The 24,686-nt window shown below is 38.8% G+C and overlaps 1 protein-coding gene across 1 annotated transcript in view; it reads left to right on the top strand.

Moving 5' to 3' along the window:
* eys (eyes shut homolog) overlaps positions 1-24,686 on the top strand; it is a 301,631-nt gene that overhangs the window by 213,127 nt on the left and 63,818 nt on the right. Inside the window, 2 exon segments of the mRNA XM_060888558.1 lie at positions 1,688-1,860; positions 13,327-13,485. Coding sequence (XP_060744541.1) covers positions 1,688-1,860; positions 13,327-13,485 — 332 coding nt within the window.

Below are 24,686 nucleotides of genomic sequence, written 5' to 3'. Positions count from 1 at the left end.
CAATTGCATAATTGCATGATTGGATAATTACATGAACGTGTAAATGTTCCAGTTAGGCCGGTAGGTATAATGTAATTCATATCATAATGTAAACTGATATGTCAAAAAAATATATGAGCACCTGTAGTTTTGTCACAATATCACCACATACATCAGAATATTTTCTAAAGGAATAGACTAAATAGACTCATATTGTCATTTGACTCTAGTACAAAACTGCACCCTTTACACATATAGTGTACAGTGGTGTGAAAAAGTGTTTTCCCCTTACTGATTTTTTATTTTTTTGCACGTTTGTCACACTTTAATGTTTCAGATAATCAAACAAATTTAAATATTAGTCAAAGATGCACAACATGCAGTTTTTAAATGAAGGTTTTTATTATTAAGAAAACTAAATCCAAACCCACATGGCCATGACCACTTATTCAGGAAACACTTCAACTACCACTTCTTTCCTTATCTTTTGCATTTAAGAAAGAAAAAAAAACACCTTTGACACTTTTTCATTGTAACTCTGAACAAATGTTTTAAACTCATGTTATCTTAAGTATGTAACTTAGTGATCCAGCATTAATGTATTCAATATTAGAGATTTAAGCACTTATGTAAGTCTCTCTGGATAGGGGCGTCTGCCAAATGCTGTAAATGTAAATGTGTGAAAAAGTGTTTATTCATATTCTATTTATTTTATTAATATATTAATATTAATATTTTAAAATCCTGAGTGGCCATATGTTTGTGTGGCCATATGTTTGTGACCGGGTTGAGTTCTGCAGCAAGACAATGATCCAGAACACCTCAGCAAGTCCACCTCTGAATAGCTAAAGAAAAACAAAATGAAGACCATGGACTGGCCTAGTCAAAGTCCCGACCTGAATCCTATTGAGATGCTGTGGCATGACCTTAAAAAGGTGCTTCATGCTCGAAAACCCTCCAACGTGGCTGAATTACAACAATTTTTAACTTTACAAGCCTAACCAGGGACAGGGGTTGCAAATTAGTCATGGCTATAAACCTGTATGCATGGCATCTACTTTGTATTTTATAAAGCAATGTTTTATGCATTTGTCCCTGTCAAATAAACATCAATGATAATAATAAGAATTCTGCAAAGATGAGTGGACCAAAACTTCTCCACAGCGCTGTAACAGACTCATTGCAAGTTATTGCAAACGCTTGATTGCAGTTCTTGCTGCTAAGGGCGGCCCAACCAGTTATTAGGTTTAGGGGGAAAACACTTTATCACACAGGGCCATGTGGGTTTGGATTTTGTTTTAATAATAAAAACCTTAATTTAAAAACAGCATGTTGTGTTTACTTGTGTTATCTTTGACTAATATTAAAATTTGTTTGAAGATCTGAAACATTAAAGTCTAGAAACATGCGAAAAAAATAAAAATCAGGAAGGGCGCAAACACTTTTTCACACTTCTGTGTATATATATATATATATATATATATATTTGTCTCATCAGGACCAATTAGTTCCAATTTGTTATGCTTATGTTTCATATCTCTATGTCCTGTACAAATTCTGTGTTAAATAAATTCAAGATGTAAGCCATACAGATTTTTATTCATTTGAGCATTTGTTTGATGTAAAAAAAAAAATCTCATGTGGTTTTCAGGTCTTCCAGGCTCCAGGACAGTCTGGCGGATGCTGTTTTACTCTCTGATGCATTCAGTATCCCCAGAGGAGCAGGCAGCATCAGTCTTCTGCCAACCGTGCACTCACTGGCATGCTCTGATGAGCCATGTCTCAATGGTGGCGTGTGTCATCCTCTGTCCATGCCAAGTGGTGCTGCAGCATTCTTCTGTAACTGCCCTCTCCATTACACCGGCCGTCTGTGTGAGAAAGGTACCATAACCTTAATCCAAATGCTTTGTTCTCTACAACATCAACCTTTATCCTCACACCTGCGGTCCATGGTATGCTTTGTTGATTGGTTCGTGGACCTGATGTGTTTGGATTTATGTGGGTTTATTTTGGACAGCTTTGCAAACCAGTGACTAAACCTGTGACTGGTCAATACATATGCACATGAAGCCCATCCACTCACGTGTTAAACTTTCCGTCCTCAGCAATCAATTTATTTGATGCTTTTGTATATCACTTATCCTTTTTTAGTCTGTTCCTTTTCTCTTTGTTCACGTGGAACTACATAAGCAGGTCTTCCTTGTGTACTATTATTTATTTATGTACTTTCAACAACTGCTCAGAGTAGTTTATGCAGCACTTTGCAGTAGGCAGTCTTCTTTCTCTAGTCATGGAAGTTGTCGTTAAATTTTAATGCCACCACCTGCGGTACAGGGGCATTTTCTACACCACTGCCAATGCAAAACCACAGAAAGTACACAAACTTGAAAGCTTGCAAAATTGCTTTTGTCCTCTCACATCCCTTGTCTCCATAATGAATATTCTGAGGTCTTAAGTTTGACACCAATGTGGAGAAATATTAAAAAAAAAATCAATCCTCTTGGCTATCACTGTATATTATAAGGCTGATGCTACAGTAGATATAAGCACTGCCTTTTTTTTATCTTTTTGGCAAGTGTGATTGAAATCAATCAATCCAACAAGACACCTTCAATGCCATCACATCTGCTCGTATTTGAACTTTACCGAAGCATTAATTTATTCATAGAACACAAAGATCATGATACTGTGTCTTTATTATGTTATCTCTCAATGAGGACAGTGTAATGTATTAGTGACATGTGGACCAGGCAAGACCTTCAATATAATCATAATTTATTTGGTGCAGAGTTATTTTTAAACTTGACATCGCTCTAGTAATCACACAGCAGATTTGAGCTTCAGTTTGCTCAAGAAAAACCGCCAACTTATGTATGACTCACAGATCTTACTGAGATTTATCAGCTTTTAATCAGCTCCTACAGAGTTCCTGTCACTCTTCATCAGACAATAAATGATGGAAATGCATTCAAATGAGTACTTTAAAAAATTTTACTTCTTCTCTCCTGATAAACTGGATCCAGCCACTAAAGATGTCCTTTAATTGTTGGATCAGGAAGAGAGCTAAAAGAGAGAAATTTCGAAACTTTAAAGTGTCGGGTCCTCATTAAGTTCAGAGCTACAGCTCTATTACACTAATTGTGTTTTCATTGTATTTTTTACTATGCACTGCTATCTCACTTTTGTCGATAAGCCGATGGTCAGGTGCGTAGCTAATTTGCTGAGCCCCAGGTTTATTCTATAGATCTCTATCGACGGAAGACTCGGATCTTCTCATGCTGAAATAACAGGCTATGTATTAATTAAAAATCGTTTATTTCTTTACATTTTCATGCTGACGGTCTCGGTGTTGGTTCGAGACTTGCAGCTCTGAGTTGCCTAGCAGAGCAATTATTAAGTGTGATCCTATCATTTATACAGTACATGAGTTCTTATATAGAGATTTGCTGTAAAGAATTTCTTACACAAGCAACATAAGTTTATGTGCACTGCAGGCTGTGTATTCAAAATATCTTGAATATAGGAAATATCGAAAATAGGATAGTGTTGAAACAGCACATCAGAATCCTATGCATGCCACAGTGAACTTATTTAATGTAAAAATACTTCGAAAAACAAGAAACGTGTCAATACTTTAAAAATGGTTAGGTTTGTTTTACATTTGTGTGGGCTAGTGGTTAAGGTGTTGGACTACCAATCGGAAGGTTGTGAGTTCGATTCCTGCGTCCACCAAGCTGCCACTGCTGGGCCCCTGAGCAAGGCCCTTAACCCTCAGTTGTATGAAAATGAGATAAAATGTAAGTTGCTCTGGATAAGGGCAAAATGTAGGAATTGTGTGCAGTTTTCTGAGATCTGGCAACCTTGTACACAGTTGCACAAGAAGACAGACAAATTATGTTTAGTTTGTTATTTTTTATGTCATGCTCTAGCTTTCATTCCATTTATTTGCTGCCAAAAGTCACAGAGTCATGACTCACATAAACAATGTGTTATAAGTTTCAATTGTGTTGAAGTTTTTAATAGAGTGCGGATAGAAAATGTTCATGTATGCTGAATATATCTTCTCTATACTGTCTTTTCATTTACTGTATTGTTGAATTCCATATAAAAATTTAGAAATAGATATAAATATATATATATATATACTATATATCTCTCCCACTCAGTCATTTTCTACCGCTTATCCGAACTACCTCGGGTCACGGGGAGCCTGTGCCTATCTCAGGCGTCATCGGGCATCAAGGCAGGATACACCCTGGACGGAGTGCCAACCCATCGCAGGGCACACACACACTCTCATTCACTCACGCAATCACACACTACGGACAATTTTCCAGAGATGCCAATCAACCTACCATGCATGTCTTTGGACCGGGGGAGGAAACCGGAGTACCGGAGGCGAACTTGCTAACCACTAAGCCACCATGCCCCCCTATATATATATATACACTGTAGAGAGAGAGAGAGAGAGAGAGAGAGAGAGAGAGAGAGAGAGAGACAATATATAGATTGTGTGGATTATTTTAAGATAAGATCAGTAATTTTTTTTTGGCTTTGGCTGATTTTTCCTGATTCCCGATTTCCTGTGTGTGTGTATGTGTGTGTGTCTCTTCATGATTGCAGTATTCTGCCCAGGTTTTGGTACAACCTATTTTTTTGTTCTCAGCATGGTACAGGGTAAGACACCTTTCATCTTAACAGTGGTATTGCTTCTCGTACGGCTTCTTCCCCAGAACAAATTTTTCCAAAGCCCGACACTACTAACTTTAATTTTCCCCAGACCTAATATTTCTTAAAACCGTCTCGTTTAAAGTTAGACCACAGAGAAGGTGGTGCTGTAGAATGTTCCCACTCTCAGCAGGTATGAATGTGCAATGAGAGGCATTACAGAAAGATGTATGTATGTTATATATTATCAGCATATACACTGTACTAATAGGAGTCCACGACGTTTACTGGACTTTTAAAAGCAGCTTTAAGTGTTTCTTCCTCAGCTTGCAGTATGAAAAAAAGTCTTGCGGCATAAATGTAGGCCTCCATTGATGTTAACTGCATAATGGTGACTGCATTAGAGCAGTCATAACAATGTGTCATACACCATACATCACTGACCAGTGAGTACGCTGTAGTGACGCACGCACACACAAACACACACAGTAAGCTGTATTCCACTATTCTTTTTCTCTGAATACTCCAAACACAAATACTCATCCTTTCTATATTTAAATGATATGTTGTATAATTCACTATGCACATTCACAAAGAAATGCGCATGTCTTCCTTTTAAGAACCCTCTTGGATCGATCGATTTATATTGAGTGGTTAAGTGTGGATGATATGGTCATTTTATACCTTCAGGCATTTAAGGTGACAATATGCAATGGCATTATGCTTCCTGTAATATTCATAAACGTCTTTCTAATATAGACTCTCAGAGCGCAATATATAAAATTCCATCATCTTGAGGTTCAAATGTTAAACGTGATGCATCTTGAATCTCATTAGGCAGTTAAGGAATATCTTTCAGTCTTAGATGGAATTGGAATTCATCTATGGATTTATGCTAATATCATTCATAACCTTATTCATAGCCTATACTGAGACCATTCATAGCTTAGATTCATACATATTGATTGATCAGCATGTAGTCGAACATAAAAGCAAATGGTCCGTAGCTGTTAGGAAGCAGGTGTTTATAGAGCTTAAAAAATAATAATAATAATTAAAACACATGGCAATTCATAAGCAGGGTCTGAATTGTATTATTTCTAGGCAATGTTTATAATTGAATATTTAAATTCTTATGATGAGCTGTAGCAAAGATGAGAAAGCATTATTTTTCATTTTTCCGTCTGCATTTTGGTTAAATTTTTGGGCAGTCGTGGCTCAGCTGGTTAAGTCTCTGGGTTGTTGATCGGAGGATCGGGGTTCAAGGCTCTGCACAGCAAAGCTGCCACTGCTGGGCCCTTGAGCAAGGCCCTCAACCCTCCCTGCTCCAGGGGCGCTGTATCATAGCTGCCCCTGCACTCTGACCCCAACCTCCTCAGTTGGAATATGTGAAGAAAAAAGAATTCCACTGTGCTGTAATGTATATGTGGCGATAATAAAGGCTTCTATGCCCCCCCGTTCTAAATTGGTCCTCCTATGGGAGTCAGAGATGTGAGGATGTGCCGCTTGCTGAAGAATTATACGCAGGCCAAGCTTTGTGTCAGGGACTTAATTAGGTGTATAATGTGGCTTTTATTTTAGTGGGGGTTTATTTTGGCACAGCTTGCTTTCTTGGTCTGGAGTATGTGAAAATGATGTATTCAAAATAACTAATAGATAAGAGCTTTATATTGTACACTTGTTTGTCTGTCTTCTACGCTTATCCTTTTTAGTGAGCCGCTGATGCGTTGATGCTAATTAATTGTCACTGTGTCTCCTAAAACTGCGTACTTTAAAACACAGCATTTAAAGCTTGCTCATAAATCTTAATGAACTAATGTTTCTTTTGCATTCCCACAGACACAGCAAGCTTTTATCAAAAGGCTGTGAAGGCAAACAGTGCCCTCTTCCCCCCTCCCTATAACTCATGGACCATTTTCCCCCACGCTCTCTCGCCCTTTCTATGGCACCTCTGCAATTTATTCTCAAAGTGCTAATTTGCAGATAATTAAGTAATCCTTGGAAATGCTATTTGTCTCCCAGGCAGAGTGCAAAAGCAGTAGGGGGCTATATGTGAGTTGCCGGTTTAATCGCGTTCCTCACGGGAAACATCACCTAATTACGCAGACATATTCGTTGATGTATTGAATCAATAATTCATTGATTAATGAATGAATTAATTTATTCCCTTGCTTAGCATTTTGAATTCATTTGAGGTTTTTTTTTTTCATCTGCCACTAAGCAGATGTTGCTTTTGCTGTTTTCTTAACCCCTATTAATGAGTTGGTAGACCTAAAGATCTGTTGACTGATCTGTGAGTTTCTCCAGTGACATGTTAAAGAAAGCGTTCCCTGCCTCCTTGCCGTAATTTATTCCCAGTATCCAGTAATATGACTAATAATTTAATTCAGTATCCATCAATAAGAATAATAATTTAGTCTATTATCCAGTAATATGACTAATTTAATCTAATATCAACTAATATGTCTAATAATAAATTCATTTATTTAGTAAAATGAATGAAATATGCTGTAATTCCAGGATTTCTCTTTCAGCAGCAAATGGCTGCATATCTTCTAGCAGAACATTATCCGTACACACACTACATGATACCTAGTACTCAAATGCCCCTTTTCCACCAAGGCAGTTTGAGTGCTGGTTCGGAGCCAGAGCCTAATTTAGAACCAGTTCTTTCTTTTTCGACAGCCAAAGCACCAGCTCTGAACCAGGAAAAGTGGTTCTTAAGTAGCACCAAAACGTTGCTGGTCTAGACTTAGGAACCGCATGTGTCAGGGGCTGTTGGCGGGGCTACTGTTAGCGCATTTGATAATGTACCTTAAGTATACTAATGTTTTATACACTTTTACTTTACCACAATATGATACATTATCAGCACACATGATAGTAGGTAGCTACATGCTAAGGCTAACTTTTTTCTGTGTTAATGATAAAATAACGTTATGTACTTTCTCGATTACAACCTCCGTTTATACAGATTACATGGAGCTGCACGTACACCTTGGATTCGCCGCGTTTGGGTGTTAATGTAGGTTCACAAAGCCATGAGCATTAACAGTAAAGCAACATCCGCCATTGTTGATGTGTTTGTGTTTGCCGCTGCTGCGCTAACGTTGCTGTGTAAAGTGACACGTATACAGTGACGTCAGACTCGGCCCTGTGATGCTCTCTAACCGGTGGAAAGACAAACCGGGTCTTAGAAGGTTCGCCAGTGGAACCAACTTTGAACCAGCACCAGTGCTAGCTCTGAACCAGCACTCGGTTCTTTTTGGTGGAAAAGGAGCAAAAGAGTTTCTTTTTGTTTTTTGGTGTGTTTTTTTATTTATTTTTCTTTTCTTGCCAGCCAGTTGTTCCCCAAAGTGTCCTTAATCGCTCATGCCTGAGGCTGTCTTACCTCCTGTATCCTGACGTGTTTATTTTTCTATCCATCAATAGTGTGGAGGATCTGTGCTTATCTCATGGTTCATTAGTCTCGTAAAGCTCTTCTGCTTTAAACACCTGTCCCGAGAGAGCACTGTTGTGTTGGTTTGGTTCTTTTTCGGTTAACCAATTCTGTACTTCAAAGGTGGTGAAATAATTGTGTTAAAAAATCAAATCCTGCACTCTCACCTGAGCTCAGGGTCAATCTCTGTTCACTTATTTCTTCCTGTTAATACAGCATTACTTTAATACTCTCAGTCTACATAAATCAGATTAGTAATTGATTAGTAATTAGTAATTGAACAAAACTTACTTAAGTGAAATTTAATGGGCTGTTGGGGTTTGACAGGGAAATTTTGTAGCTGGTTTTCCAAATTAGGGCCCTTTAATGGTGGAAATTTATCATCACTGTTCTTCATAGCAAAAGTGATTGTTGTTGTTGTAGGTTTTCTGTGGGTTTGGTGTATTTCGGCATGTTTTTGCATGTCAGTCAAGCATACGGTAGTATACCATCTTCCTGTTTCAGAAGGAAATGGAAACATGCCTGAGGTACAGAAGTAAATCATAGAGCCAATTCATTGTGATTTGAAAAAGTTCTGTAGCGTATTTAAACATTTTTATACCAGTTTTGTATTAATAACAACCGTGTACTAATAACAAAACTGGCCATTCATTTCATTAACCCTAAATTATTAAATGATTAAATATTAATCATCGTTGTGACTCCAAGTAGACTAAAATGTGTAGTAGCATCAGGTTTAGTGTACTTTAATGACTTTCTTTTTCACCAGGGAGCGCATATCACAGAATGAAAAGCTCTGTCAGTCTGACTGGCATGCTGTCTGGGTTGAGTGCTTCCTGGGATTCAGAAATTTGCTCGAGCACTCTCCGGGTCCCTGCATGCACACTTCAGAGGCAGCAGCACATCTGAACACGAGAACTCCAAGCTCCAAAGGCTATTTACATGCTGACTAAGTCTTAGGAGAGAATTATATTCACTGGTCAGAGGGCTTGAAGTCCCCGCTCCGTTGGTTTGAATTATTGTTGCATTCGGTTCAGTTCAGTTCAGTTCAGTTTTATTTGTATAACAATTTCAACACTGGACATTGTCACAAAGGAATGTTTAATACAGAAATATTTAAATTCAGTTTAAAATGATATATTTACATTTACTGCTAATGAGCAAGCCAAAGGTGACAGGGGCAAGGAAGAATTCCTTGAGTCTATATGAGGATGAAACCTTGAGAGGATCTCACGTGATCTCATGTTTCTCCAGACAGTTTGTGTGGGGACATCCTGAGCAGCAACAAATGGTTTCCAAGTGATAATAACTATAGCCAAAAGTAGGGCATCAGGATGGATCAGTCAGGTCTCAGGAGCAGAAAAGGTCAGGAACAGAGAGAGAGACAGAGAGAGACAGAGAGAGACAGAGAGAGAGAGAGAGAGAGAGAGAGAGAGAGAGAGAGAGAGAGATACAGCATGAGAGAGATCAGAGAGAGAGAGACAGAGAGAGGAAGAGAGATACAGCATGAGACAGAGAGACAGAGAGAGAGAGACAGAGAGAGAGAGAGAGAGAGAGAGAGAGAGAGAGAGAGAGAGAGAGAGAGAGAGAGAGAGAGAGAGAGAGAGAGAGAGAGAGAGATACAGCATGAGAGAGATCAGAGAGAGAGAGAGAGAGAGAGAGAGAAAGAGAGAGAGATACAGCATGAGAGAGATCAGAGAGAGTGAGAGAGAGAGAGAGAGAGAGAGAGAGAGAGAGATACAGCATGAGAGAGATCAGAGAGAGTGAGAGAGAGACAGAGAGAGAGAGAGAGAGAGAGAGAGAGAGAGAGAGAGAGAGAGAGAGAGAGAGAGAGAGAGAAAGAGAGATACAGCATGAGAGAGATCAGAGAGAGAGAGAGAGAGATACAGCATATGAGAGAGAGAGAGAGAGAGAGAGAGAGAGAGAGAGAGAGAGAGAGAGAGAGAGAGAGAGAGAGAGAGAGAGAGAGAGAGAGAGAGAGAGAGAGAGAGAGAGGTTGAACAGAGATACAGCATATGAGAGAGAGAGACAGAGAGAGAGAGAGAGAGAGAGAGAGAGAGAGAGAGAGAGATACAGCATGAGAGAGATCAGAGAGAGATCAGAGAGAGAGAGAGAGATAGAGAGAGAGATACAGCATATGAGAGAGAGAGAGAGAGATACAGCATATGAGAGAGAGAGAGAGAGAGAGAGTGAGATACAGCATGAGAGAGATCAGAGAGAGATCAGAGAGAGAGAGACATAGAGAGGAAGAGAGATACAGCATGAGAGGGAGAGAGAGAGAGAGGGAGAGAGAGAGAGATTATGTACAACGAGAACATCAATGACAACATGCCACTTTTAGAGGATTTACAATTTCAGCAATTACAACAGTTTAAATACACAAATAACTAAGTTGTAGTGCTGAGTGTATAGAGGCTACAATACTTAATATTTTTCATCTTTTGCTAAAGTAGTTCATCTAACGATATGCAGGAGGTCAGTGACTTGGCTTTAAGTTTATGAAGCATATAAGCTGCATAGAGTAGCAAAGAGGAGTAGTGGGAGTGGGATCACATGATCCAGCCGCAGCCAGCAAAGCACTGGAGCAGGAAATTATTCAGTCTCATTCCCATATTGATTCTGACCTCCTCTAACGCCTCATTACCACCGTCTTCAGTCCTCATAAATGTGCCCCAGTGTCCAATGGGACACTTCTCATTGTTCAAATTGTCAGGTTAACCTCTGTAGGGAATGGTAGGAGCAAAGGCGGTGTCTTAAACTGAATTTCCTGTTTCTGTTCTTACTTACTGTCTCACTCACAATGGCCACTATGAAAATATTAGTTGTAGGACTTTTGCAACATTTTGGCTGACACTATTTTCAATGATGAGCTCATTATACTGTAGAGCACATAGCCATTTGCCTTCACCACCTAAAATGTGCACTGTACAGTACGCAGCCCCAGACAAATATCTGCATTGAATACACTGTACATCGCATCCATGCATTTTGTAGTGTTTTCAACCCAGAGCTAAAATTTACGTAATTGTGATTGATAGAATATCTAAAATAACTGTGAAAGTTGCAAGCAATTTTTTATGAAGTTAATTATGTTAATTAAAGAAAAGAAGCACTTGGAAGAATCACCTTTGGCTTCAATTATAGCTGTAACTCTTCTGGGAGTTAGCTGTGTCTGTGTTGCACATCTGGATCCTGCTAGTTTTACCTCAGTCTGACTGGATTGAAACTGCTTTTAAATCTTGCCACAGATTCTGAATCAGGTTTAGATCTATTCGGATTCGAAACATTTTAAAACGATCCGGTGTTTGAGTTTGAGTCCCTTCAATGTAGCTAGATCTTGAACCAACGCTCACATTTTGAGCCATTTGCACCGTATGGTCTTTCTGTGTATGACAGCATTTTATTTTGTCTGGCATTGCCTTGCACTTTGGATTGTATGCTGCCTTTGATTACTGAGTAAGAAGTTTAGATGGTGGGGTTTTTTTTCTGTAATGGCTTATTCTCTCTGGGACCTGCTGAGCATCAAGGCTGTAGTTGTGCTGTGAACAGCTTTCAAGCTCCTTCAGGGTTACTCTTTTCTGGATAATGCCATTCATACCTGGGCATTGATTTATAGTGGACCTTTAGCCTCCTTTAGGAAGAGACGGTTGGGTGCAATATTCTTAATATTTTGTAATGGTTGTTATGGTTCTCTATGGGATATTCACTGAAGGCTGTCCAAAGGATTGTTCAAGACGTATTTGTAATAAAACCCTGATTGATACCTTAATCGATCTTTGGTTTGGTCTGCTATTTGTTTAGGTATGTTCTCTCATCAATCTGGGGCCTTTCAGGAACAGGTGTATTCTTAAATCGAGTCCATGTGACTCTTTAGGTGCTACAAGGGGTAAATACACAAATACTCATTTCTATTTGAAAATAAATTGAAATATAACTGGATATTTTTCACACTTTAATATTATGAAATATTTTGTGTAGATTTATGAACATACAATACAATCCATTTTATTTCAAGGTAATAACAAAAACACGGATAGGATTTGTAAGGCAGAGTTATTAATGTAAATTGATGTTATTTGCCTTACTCGTTTTATTTTTATGAAAATATTTGCAGAATATTATGTGAAATAAGACCCTTTAAACAGTAATGCTATCTTGATAAAGATGCTAAATAGAAAAGCTTTGCTCAGAGAGTTAGAAATAACAGTCAGTGCAAACAGAGAGAACCCCCGTTTATGTTCTTTATTCATTTATTATTTAATAATAATAATAATAATAATAATAATAATAATAATAATAATTCCTGCCTCTGCCTTGTGTATGTGGAGTTTGCATGTTCTCCCCGTGCCTCAGGGGTTTCCTCCGGGTACTCCGGTTTCCTCCCCCGGTCCAAAGACATGCATGGTAGGTTGATTGGCATCTCTGGAAAATTGCCCGTAGTGTGTGATTGCGTGAGTTAATGAGAGTGTGTGTGCCCTGCGATGGGTTGGCACTCCGTCCAGGGTGTATCCTGCCTTGATGCCCGATGACGCCTGAGATAGGCACAGGCTCCCCGTGACCCGAGGTAGTTCGGATAAGCGGTAGAAGATGAATGAATGAATGAATAATAATAATAATAATAACAATAATAATAATAGTTTTTAGTAACAGTAATAAAATTTTTAGCTCAAAATACAAGAATGACTTTGTGAATCACTGTTAAATTACTATTTATGTCTTTGCTGACTCGGACTTATTGCTTAGCCTACTGGGGTCTTCCATCTCAAATCCCATGACATCACCCACCAGCGCTGCATGACAGCACTACATATATTGGCCTTTGAGCAAAAAAAGATAAGGGTTCATTACTGCTACAGACAAATTGTGACTGAAGCCTAAACCTCTTCCAGCCTGTTTGCCCAAAGTCACATGGACCTGTCATCCTCAGTGAGATAACAGAGGCCTCATGCAGGGCACAATGGGACTCCCTCTGTCTTTGCTTGTGAGCTGAGTGTCAGAGTATGCCTAACGCTTAGAATCCTTAACTAGGCTCTAGCAGCTCAAGCAGCTTACAATCAAACAGTATGGTGAACGGTATAATCAAAAGACTGTCAGTTGTAACGATGCAAAGTAATGATGAATGAGTGAATGATGAACTGTTGTCTTAAGCGTGTCCTTTAATGTGCTTTTAACTATCACAATAATTAAGCTCATTGTCTGTCATTAATCACCTTTTTCTTTTTTTTTTCTCTTTATTGCAGAAATCTTGATATTATTCCCTTTATTTAGTGGCTCTTCATACCTGGAGCTTGAACCCTTTACTTCACTGTACACAAGCTCTGAGACCACATCGTCTGGAGACACAGTTAGCGTTTATATAACAGTGAAAGCGAAGGCTCCCAATGGGATTATCCTTTACAGTGAGTATCTAGTGTTTACATATAGTGCCATATGCAGTGATACTATCATATTATCACTACTTTTTGTGGTGCTTTTCTGCTCACAGCAGTTGTAAAGAGCAGTTATTTGAATCACCTCAAAGCACCACAGCTGTTCTTCTTTCTCCTCTGTCCACTCTCGTCTGCAATTTCTGCCTGCAGAACTGCTCATCACTGGTTGTTTTTTTGTTTTATTTCACCAGTTTGTGTATACACACTGTTGTGAAGGAAAATCTCAGGAGATCCGCAGTTTCTGAAGTACTTAAAGCAGCCAGTCTGGCACCTCCATCCAAGCCACAGTCAAAGTCGGGAAAATCACATTTACCTCCATTCTTATGTTTGGTGTGCACATTAAATGAAGCTTTTGACCTTTATTTTCATAGAAATCCACATATATTCATAGTGACATTAAGCTAACTAACCATAATGAGACATTTTTTGATTATGCGTTTTTTTTTTTTTTACCCATTTCTACCATTTTTTCCCACACTCAGCAGGAAATCCAAACCATTTCTGCAGTTTCTCATGTAGCCAAAGGTTCAGTCTGATCTAATTTCATCTTAAAAACCTTTCAGAGATCCAGACAATGTGTAGTTGAGAAGGTCAACAGACATGACATTCATTAACCACATTCTTTTTTTGCAGTACTCTAAGTTCTCAGCACTGACATACTCGTAATAAAGTCTGCATTGCCATGGCCACCTGAGTGCTGATGAACTGAAAAACGAGTTTGCTGTTGGCATTTAAGCATTTCTTGAGTGCACAGAATAGTGCCCTTCTTTCTTTTTAAGAGCTGTCCTAAACTACTTCTCTATTAACATGGTCATTAGACAGCTGGAGAAACACACCTCTGGCAGAATTCAAGACCTTTAGAAATGTGGTTTGTATTATAATGCATTATTAATATTCATTAACATTTGGAGTTCTTAAGAGCAGGGTGATGGGGAATCCTAATTAATTACTATTAAATAACGTTAAATGATGTTTTTTTTTTTATTGTGACATCCCAGAATAGCTCACTTTTTAACCTGCATTAAACATCTCAGAGAGATAAATTTTAATCTCTGTGAACCTTTTCTGTAAAATAAGTAAAGCAAATTAAGCAGCATTATGCAAACATTGAAAACTTTAGAGTGGAGCACGGTGGCTTAGTGGTTAGCACGTTCGCCTCACACCTCCAGGGTTGGGGGTTCGATTCCCGCCTCCGCCTTGTGTGTGTGGAGTTTGCATGTTCTCCCCGTGCCTCGGGGGTTTCCTCCGGGTACTCCGGTTTCCTCCCCCGGTCCAAAGACATGCATGGTAGGTTGATTGGCATCTCTGGAAAATTGTCTGTAGTGTGTGATTGCGTGAGTGAATGAGAGTGTGTGTGCCCTGTGATGGGTTGGCACTCCGTCCAGGGTGTATCCTGCCTTGATGCCCGATGACGCCTGAGATAGGCACAGGCTCCCCGTGACCCGAGGTAGTTCGGATAAGCGTTAGAAAATGAATGAATGAATGAAAACTTTAGGAGAATGTAGTACTTCATGGAGAATTAACTAGGAAACGTGTGGTATATTGCATTTTTTTTTCTAAAAGTCAATAACAGAAAAACAATTAGCATTCGCTAACTTGAAAAGTGTCGAAGCGCTAACGGCCCTGTTCGCTGGCAACCAGTAAGTTCTTGTTAATCGATACATTGATGGAGAAAATCAATTTAAACTGATGTCCTGAACAGACTATAAAGAAGATACATCTCTCACCATTTCCACAGTATTCATTTACCTTAGAAAATAGTATATTTTTCCTTTTATCTGGAAAATCTGCAATCGACTTAAGCGTATGTGATGATTTTCACAAGTGCTTCGGCTACTGAAATGCCCGAAGCCTTTGGTTTAAATGAGTAAAATGTATTCTGTAGCAATCATTAGTAATAAGTCCTCCAGCTTTAACATGACAGTTAAATAACCTGTTCGCTAGATGAACTGAATCTATAAATTGGTGACAGAGATGGCAGATGGGTGGGGTTTAGCTTATGTTATCAGAATGATTGGTTTTGATGTCAAGTTAGCAAATTCATTTTTACCTTCACCCTGTCAGATTAGCTATGCAAGCGCAACTCAGCTGCCACTGGCCACATCGGACACATCTGACAGTGTTTATCTCATGTCACTGGCTGTCAGGGAGCTCATGAATTTCCTTTACTGATAGAGGTCTTGCAGAGAGAAAGAAATTTACTATTTGTCTTGTTATTATTTCCCCTTCACTTTCTGTCCTTGCTGTCATCATAGGATTTAATTTTGTGCTCCACTCTTCCTGTTCCATATGATGAGGTAAATGCAAATTTAATATGAAATAATGATCTCGTTGGATGAATTTAGGAATGAATAATCTGTTCCCAGTACGTGCTTATGCTTTGAAGTATTAAAAAATGTAATTATTAAGGGCTGGTGTGACCAAAACTCATTAACAAACAAATGTCAACACACAACAGCATATTTGAAAACTGCTCAATACGAACTGAAAATTGAAAGAGTAGGTCGTTACTGAAAACGACATGCTTGTTGATGATTGGTGGATTACAGATGCTTATATCTGCGCTTATTTTATTAAGGGCATCCATATGATGTTATTTTGGATATGATGGCAGCTTGCATGGAATAACTATGTGTATGACAGTGCTGAAAACCTGCCTAAAGGAATCGCGGATATTCAGAAGAAACACCTCGCTATAATAACATACCTTCACATTAAATATATTTCCTCGGCTATCTAGATAACAGGCTAGAATAAGTCACATTTTCCTTGAGGTGTTTCTAATGTGTTTCTGAATTTGTCTGAAATTCTGACCTGTACCGGTAGTATTTTACGCATTATGGTGCAGCCACATGATTCGCAAGGCAAGGCAAGTTTATTTGTATAGCACATTTCATACACAGAGGTCATTCAAAGTGCTTTACATAGAAATTAGAAAACAATTTATAAGAGAGAATATATATATATATGAATATATATATAGTCGCTGTCGGGCGGAAACCTCGTATGTCCAAATTTCGTCAATTTCATATTTTTTCACATATCGATGCTATTGGTCAGTCCCCACGTGGGTCTGTTATTTTTACAAGTTATTAACCAATCTAAAGTCTTGAAAATAGCTTGAGCGCAAATCTCATAACTCCATTGGACACTTCAACTGTCCACCTCTTCCTCACTACGCGGGAGAGCTTCACGGCATATTTCTCCTCAAGAAGAGTCGCAACGAATCAACACGTCTTCTGAGGTAAATGTCTTCAAAACACTGGGCTCAAAGAAAAAAAAATCTTGACCCCCGCTAGTTCTGGTTCTCGTCTGAGGACAGGAATTTAGCGCAAGACAATCCACTGTAACGCGGACTAAACCCTGTGCACTGCAGATAAGGTACGGCGTTTTTTTTTATTTCCTGAAAAATAACGGTTTTGGAGATACGAGGATTCCGCCTGACAGCGACGATATATATATATATATGTATATATATCATAATAAAACAAAGAACAATTAAAAAAAATAAATGTGATTTTAATAAAAACAGTTTAAAATATGTTAAAAAGAATAAAACAGTAAAAGTGATTTGGATAAAAAGTGCAGTCATTGTGAAGCAGCACGGTGCTCATTTAGTAAATGCAGAGTTAAACAGATGTGTTTTTAATCTTGATTTAAAAGTGTCTACTGTTGAAGCACATCTGATCTCTTCTGGAAGCTGATTCCAGCTATAGGTGACATACAGTAATAACTAAATGCTGACGCACCTTGTTTTGAGTGAACCCTTGGTATCTCTAACTGACCTGATCCTAATGATCTGAGTAGTCTGCTTGGTTTATATTCAATAAGCATATCTGTTATGTATTTCGGTCCTAAGCCATGAAGTGATTTATAAACGAGTAACAATACTTTAAAATCTATTCTAAATGTAACTGGAAGCCAGTGTAAGGACCTGAGGACTGGAGTGATGTGCTCAGATTTTTTGGTTCTGGTCAGAATTCTGGCAGCAGCGTTCTGTATGAGCTGCAGTTGTCTAATGGTCTTTTTGGGGATCCCAGTAAGGAGTCCATTGCAATAATCAATAATAATAAATGATTGGCTGATTAAATAACTTTGTGTATTGTGTACAGGTGGAAAAAAAAAAGTAGACGGTGAGTGTAAGTCGGTTAAAAGTCTCATGGTCCTATTGGAGTTATGGGAGTTAGCTTTAAGTCATTTATATACATGAATGTGAATCTGGTTACAGAAGCTTAGTCAATGTATGTTTAACCAAAATAGAGTTTCTGCAATTGGCATGTTTTTTGTACATTTTGCATGTTTTTTTGTACATTTTAACAGCAATGCTGCAGAGCTCAGTTTTGTTGGCTATATGTACTATAGCATAACTGTGCCCATGTGCACACTTTTGGAATCGTCTGTACACGTCAGTCCCTGATCTCACCAATGCATTTGTTGCTGAACTTGCAAATCTTTACAGCCATACTCTGGAATCTAGTGAAAAGCCTCACCAGAAGAGTGGAGGTTATTATAACAGCAGAGAAGAAGTAGCCTTTACAACACTGTGAAATTCATTTCTTTGCATATGATATGGTTCTGGAGGAGAGAGGTTAAAGTCTTTGTTCAAGAGTTGCATAATGGCAGCTTAGCAGTGCTAGAGCTTGAACCCCTGACCTTCTCATCAGTAACCTGGGACTGTTAGGCCACCACTGCTCCAGCTATAGAGGGGGAATTATGTACAGAAGTGTGACCGTTAGGCGTTCATAAACCTTTGGGCGTATGGCGTATCTCATATATGTTGATGACATTATTCTATCCCAACAAGCAAAAAAAAAAAGACCAGAAAATAAATAGAGATTAAACATATAGAGTTAATCAAGAGGCACAGATAAAGCATGCATCAAAATGCAGGGCAAAGCTGTATGCCAGCTTTGCTCCTCATCCATCTCCCTCTTTTTTCTCTCTCTACACTCCTCCTCTCTGACAAGCGCAGCCCTGGGGGAGTCTGAGGTGGAGGAATGTGGTGGTAAGGAGTGGGGAAGCGGTGGACAGGGAAGAACAGGTGACGGCTACTGACAAAAAGGACGAACGCTCCGTTAGGCCCAGCTCAGGGTAATGGGGCCATTGGGACTTTGAGCAGTAATTCGTCATCTCGTCGTCCCACAAGTGAGAAGAAAAGGAAAGATGGAAAAGAAATGAAACACGAGTTACAGGGAGCAGGTGTCCTGGAGGAAATGTAATTGTTTTCAAAAAGCGCCACAGCAAAGGGAAGGAGACAGTTGGGCATTAAAACTCACAATGGATTTGAAGTATTTGGTATCTGGTTGAGCAAATCTGTAACTACAGTTCTACATCTGTTTGATTGATTCATATCATTAAAAAAAATGTTTGTTAATGCTAAACATGGATTTCTTACACTTCTCTTAAAATCAGATGGGAATTTGTCCCTTGAGAAATCGCAAGACTTGTTTTTCCTCCATTACGTCTGGCCCTAAATAAACCTTGGCAATAGTGCATATATATCTAATCGGAGTCTTGGAGGACCAGAGCATTACTTTCAACTTGGAACTAGATTAAACTTGTCGGCTGATTATCAAGTGCTATATGAGATGAATTAAGTGATTTAGAACATGATAAACATTAAACTCTACAGTGGTGTGGACCTTAATGCAACATTTGAAACCTTTGATCATGTTAGAAATGATCTGCATAAATGAAGATGTCAAAAATACCCAGCAGATTAGAATTAGGATCAAATGCTTTATGCAGTGTCAGACTTCCAGCTTTCCGTTGCTAGTTAGGACCATGAGGAACTGAATGATTAGGGATTCTGTGATCTTTAATCTTAGGTGCTATTTTCTCATGAGGTCCCAAGCCAAGAAATGTAGAAGAGAGATGCTGAGACCCTGATCAGTAGTCTGTCGTTTCCTGTACAGTTTTAGAGTATCGCAGGGTTCCCATGCGTCCTGGAAAACCTGGAAATCCTGGAAAATTAATGACCAATATTCCAGTCCTGGAAAACACATGGAAAATGAGAGAAAACATAAACTGTCCTGGAAAAAATCTTGTTGTCCTGGAAAATTATTATTTTTAAATGTTCTTGATCATTTAAGGAACAGTTTACAACTGGTCGAAACAATTAACGTTAGTAACAGAAAGCGCTCTGTTCAGGGACGCTGAGTTTTGACGGGTTTTTTGTTATGCTGTTTAATCTCGCTGTGACGGATGACGCTGTCTTGTGTTGGCGGTTTCAGGTGCTACTGTAGGAATGGTTTAAGTGCTCGAATGTTTTCAGCAAATGGTGACGCGTAAGCAGGTTATATTAACCTTGAAAGGAAAGGGTATTAATATGTGCGGTCTTTTTATTTTATAAATGTTGAAATTTCATTCACATGACAAATTGTCTTTAAAAGTATAGTTAAGTAATAGCCATAAAGTGTACGTTGTTTTTAAGACTTCTGGAGAGAAGAACATATTACTTTAGGCCGTGAATCTGTGATCCTTGTCTTTTTTTGCTAAATTTGAAATGTCCTGGAAAAGTCCTGGAAAATGATCTCTGAAAAAGATGAAAAATGATCTCTGAAAAAGATGAAAAATGATCTCTGAAAAAGAGTGGGAACCCTGTATATTTTCTAATATAGTTCATTCATTCATTCATTTTCTACCGCTTATCCGAACTACCTCGGGTCACGAGGAGCCTGTGCCTATCTCAGGCGTCATCGAGCATCAAGGCAGGATACACCCTGGACGGAGTGCCAACCCATCGCAGGGCACACACACTCACACACTACGGACAATTTTCCAGAGATGCCAATCAACCTACAGTACCATGCATGTCTTTGGACTGGGGGAGGAAACCGGAGTACCCGGAGGAAACCCCCGAGGCACGGGGAGAACATGCAAACTCCACACACACAAGGTGGAGGCGGGAATCGAACACCGACCCTGGAGGTGTGAGGCGAACGTGCTAACCACTAAGCCACCGTGCCCCCCTTCTAATATACTGTAGTTTTAGAGTAAAAATTGAGAAGGGAAAAACTTGAAAACTTCGTAATTGTACTAATTGTGCCTCATAATTCGGAACGACGAGGAAACATTGTGGGTATGTTAGCAAATGTATGTACTTTACTTTGCATCTAATAAATTAGCATTTTTTTTTACTGGTCTTCACTCTGTAAACAAATCAGGTTTGTTGGACAAACATTTTATCTCATCGTTCTTGTTCACTTCTGTCTCATCTTCGTAAAACCTGTGACTCCTTTGGCATCGTTCCACTGATTTTTAAAAGACTGCTTTAGGGTGTGGCCTGTGAAGGAGTATGTCATTGCTTGCACCTTTCAAAATAACACACCTCTTAATGAATGAGACTTGGAGTTGAGTCTAAACGAGAGCACTACTGATTCTGTCTGAACTGGACGTGTGGTTCATTACAAACTGAAGGAACTAGTTTGCGGATAATACGATCGAACAGCGACATGTCAGTCACGAACTAAATGAATGAACTAGAAACATCATTCATTCAATTTGGATGTGTCGTACTGTTTCAATGAGAGGAGAAGGAGGGCAGGAGCTATGAAGAGATTGCAGCACTTGAGCGCTGGAGATATTTTATATCTGTGCATGAAGCATAATCTCAGTTTATGATTAAGTAATGATTGATGATGACCAATAAAAATGATGTAGACTTAAATTAAATTTTTTTTTTTTATCTTTTTTTTTATTTTTTTAAGGGGGGGTTGTTGTCAGCTCAAAGTTTGTGTAGTGTGTGATAGTACTAGTCCATAGTCCCTTGTTGGTTCATAGAGCTTTATGTCTTTATGTAGCACCCTGGTCCTGGAGCAACGTTGTTTCATTTCACTATGTACTGCATCAGCCATACTGTATATGGTTGAAATGGCAGTAAAAAAAACTTCTTGGCTTGACAGAAAAATATATATTGTTCATTCATTCATTCATTCATTTTCTACCGCTTATCCGAACTATCTCGGGTCACGGGGAGCCTGTGCCTATCTCAGGCGTCATCGTGCATCAAGGCAGGATACACCCTGGACGCAACCAGGCCAACCCATCGCAGGGCACACACACACACACTCACTCATTTACTCACACACTCACACACTACGGACAATTTTTCCAGAGATGCCAATCAACCTACCATGCATGTCTTTGGACCGGGGGAGGAAACCGGAGTACCCGGAGGAAACCCCCGAGGCACGGGGAGAACATGCAAACTCCACACACACAAGGCGGAGGCGGGAATCGAACCCCCAACCCTGGAGGTGTGAGGCGAATGTGCTAACCACTAAGCCACCGTGTCCCCATATATATATATATTGTTCATTTAAAATAAAAATAGTCACCTCGGTGTAGACGGGCACATTTTATACCAACTACAAAGCAAAAATAGCACTAATCACTGAGCAAATCTGTTCATGAATCTGAGCGAATCTTTTTGGTAAACAGAATCGAAAGATTCAAGTCGATGGGGACGAATCAAATTTTGCACAGCAATTTTTTATAATATACATTCTTGCTGGCTATAATTCTAATCAAAGGTTTATAACAATGTGTTTGTTCTACCCTTACAGTCACACTGGCGAGTGGCACATTGTGTAGTTTATGTCTTGTGAGTGTGTGGCACCAGATACTGTTGGTCAGTATCAACATGGACAGCTTAGCTCTCTATAAAAGAGTTTTATTTTGTTTGATGTTTTTGTTTATGAAAACTAGGTGCTAGGATTCTAGCTTTGTTAACAGATTAGAAAAACTGGATTCGATAAGCTAACTGATACACTTACCGGAGTGTAAGCTTTCCCTCTAAGCTCGCATTTTTATGTAATATAAATAAAAATAAGTCGAAACCACGGTTAAAAGTTATTCTCCCGATTTTGCATATCAAACTGGCATGCAAATGGGAATCTAACTGCAGGTAGGAAGTAAAGTTGTGTGACTATATACACCATAGGATTGGTCATTTGCATTTGTCTCTTTACCGTGTCATACCTAATTTGCATACAATTAAGAAAATCATCATTCATGTCACGATGTCACTTGCCTCTGTCGCTGAAGATAATGAATGGTCGCCTGATGCTTTGGCGCTTGTTAGTGAGAATGTAAGGTAATTCATTATCGTTTCTATAGAGACAGCAAATTCACAGGAACTTGTACGGTGAAGCTGCACATAATTTAAACCTAATAATAAACTGATTTTTAAAAACACGCTCTTCAACACAGAAGAATTCATTTTTAATCATCGGTAGAGTGAAGATTCCTGCAAGGAGAACAATTACGGAAAAAAGAGATGTGGGGATGGTCTATGCTTCATATCAGCGGTTCCTGCTCATTTCTCTGTAACATCACATTTTGTCAAGCTTAATTTTTTTGACCTAATATTATTTGTAAAGTTTCAGTGTTTCATGTATACACTGGTTTTTCCACAGTTTCAGCCACTATGAGTTGATTGTTAACACTGATGATTGTTATTGTTAGGTGCCTTGCTGTTAAATTGCGTATAGCCACTAGAAATGAAAAACATTTTGTTTCTTCGGTGTAGAACTGATCGTACCTTTTGCAGAACTTAATAAACAACAAGGGAATAAACAACATCTACACTGATACATGAGGTATAATGATTGGTAACAATCCACCATCTTTGCCCTTTTATTTTAATTGGTGTGTTTAACGTACATTTAGTTCACAGAACCGTACCAGGTTTTTTGTGTCCAACTGTTTGCTTCCATTCAGTATGTCTTTGATGTTTTCTTCTTTGGGCTCTGAATGTGGATGGAAAACATTTTCTTTTAAACATCCATGAATCGGAAGCTCTTTGATCGCAGAATTTCCGAGAAGAAACTTCGAAAATAATGGAAACTAAAGGGTTTTCTGCGATTAAGAACAGCAGCTATGCATTGTTACTTAGCATTAAATAATACGTTATGTAGCTTGTAAAGCGAGGATGTGCCAATCATAGAAAAGGTCATAAGGATCTCTTTTTTTACCTAATGAGGTCTAGGTGGAATTACACTTAATAGGTCAGTCTTAAAGAATTGCATCTCAAAGCTTAATTTACTGCAAGAAAAATGTCACCCTTATTTGCCTACACGTTCTGTAGCACCTCGAATGTCACGAGAAACAAGAGAGAAAGTAATTGGCATGCTGCAGACTTGCCATGTCCACTGTGGAGTAAGCTAGGTATAATGGACCAGTGGCTTTAAGTCCTCTTAACGGGTGAGACTCGCTGATGTCGGTGTCTAAGAAATCAATCCCTGATGGAAGCCGCATAATGGTGTACGAGGCATTCACTATACAGATTAGAGGCAGCTTTATTTCATTAAAAGCAGGATGAAAAGAGTACACTGCAGAGAGATTTGCCAGCAATTCCTTGTTCTTTCAGTATGGGAACAGCATTTGACCCTACAACAGGAGCGTAGCAAGCACATCATCAGGAGGCATGAACCTCTAACTGCCAACAGCAAGCAACATCAAGAGATAGATCTAGACAAGCAAGAACAACGAACAACTACACACTATGTACATAGTATACAATAGAATAATGTACAAAACATTTTTAACCCTTTTAAACCTTCAGTATTTTATTCTTTCAGTGTAATGTTTATTCCAGTGTATGTGGAGCAGATATAGACTTATTGGAAGCACTTTTTAGAAATGCACCTGCTCATTCATGAAGTTCTCCAATCAGCTTCAGTTGAACATACAACCATGCATATACCAGCTAAAAGCTTCAAGAAGTGTTCACTACAAACATCAATATAAGGAAAATGCAATCTGACTGACTTTAACAGTGCCATAGTTCTTGGTACCAGATGGGCTGGTTTGAGTATTTCAGAAACTGCTGATCTGCGATATTCATACACAACAATCACAAGGTTTCCAGAGGTGTATGTAAATTAAACATCATACGTTAATGTGCTGAATGCAACTCTGAATGCAAAAATACATAGGATAGTGTAACTAAAATAGTCATTCTTAACAATTGTGGTGTATCTCTTCTGAGCATCTCAGAAGCAGGGTTGCAAAATTCCGGGAATTTTCAAGGCTGGAAACTTTCCATGGGAATTAACGGGAGTATATGGGAATTAACGGGAATATATGGAAATAAACTGGGAATATATGGAAATAAACTGGGAATTAAAAAAGAAAATGCAGAGTTGCCTATAACAAGGAACTTAAAT

This window comes from Tachysurus vachellii, chromosome 2 (genome assembly GCF_030014155.1).
Source record: "Tachysurus vachellii isolate PV-2020 chromosome 2, HZAU_Pvac_v1, whole genome shotgun sequence".
Classification (NCBI taxonomy): Eukaryota; Metazoa; Chordata; class Actinopteri; order Siluriformes; family Bagridae; genus Tachysurus; species Tachysurus vachellii.
Note: the sequence above shows the minus strand (reverse complement) of the source record. Positions and strands in the feature narration are given on the sequence as shown.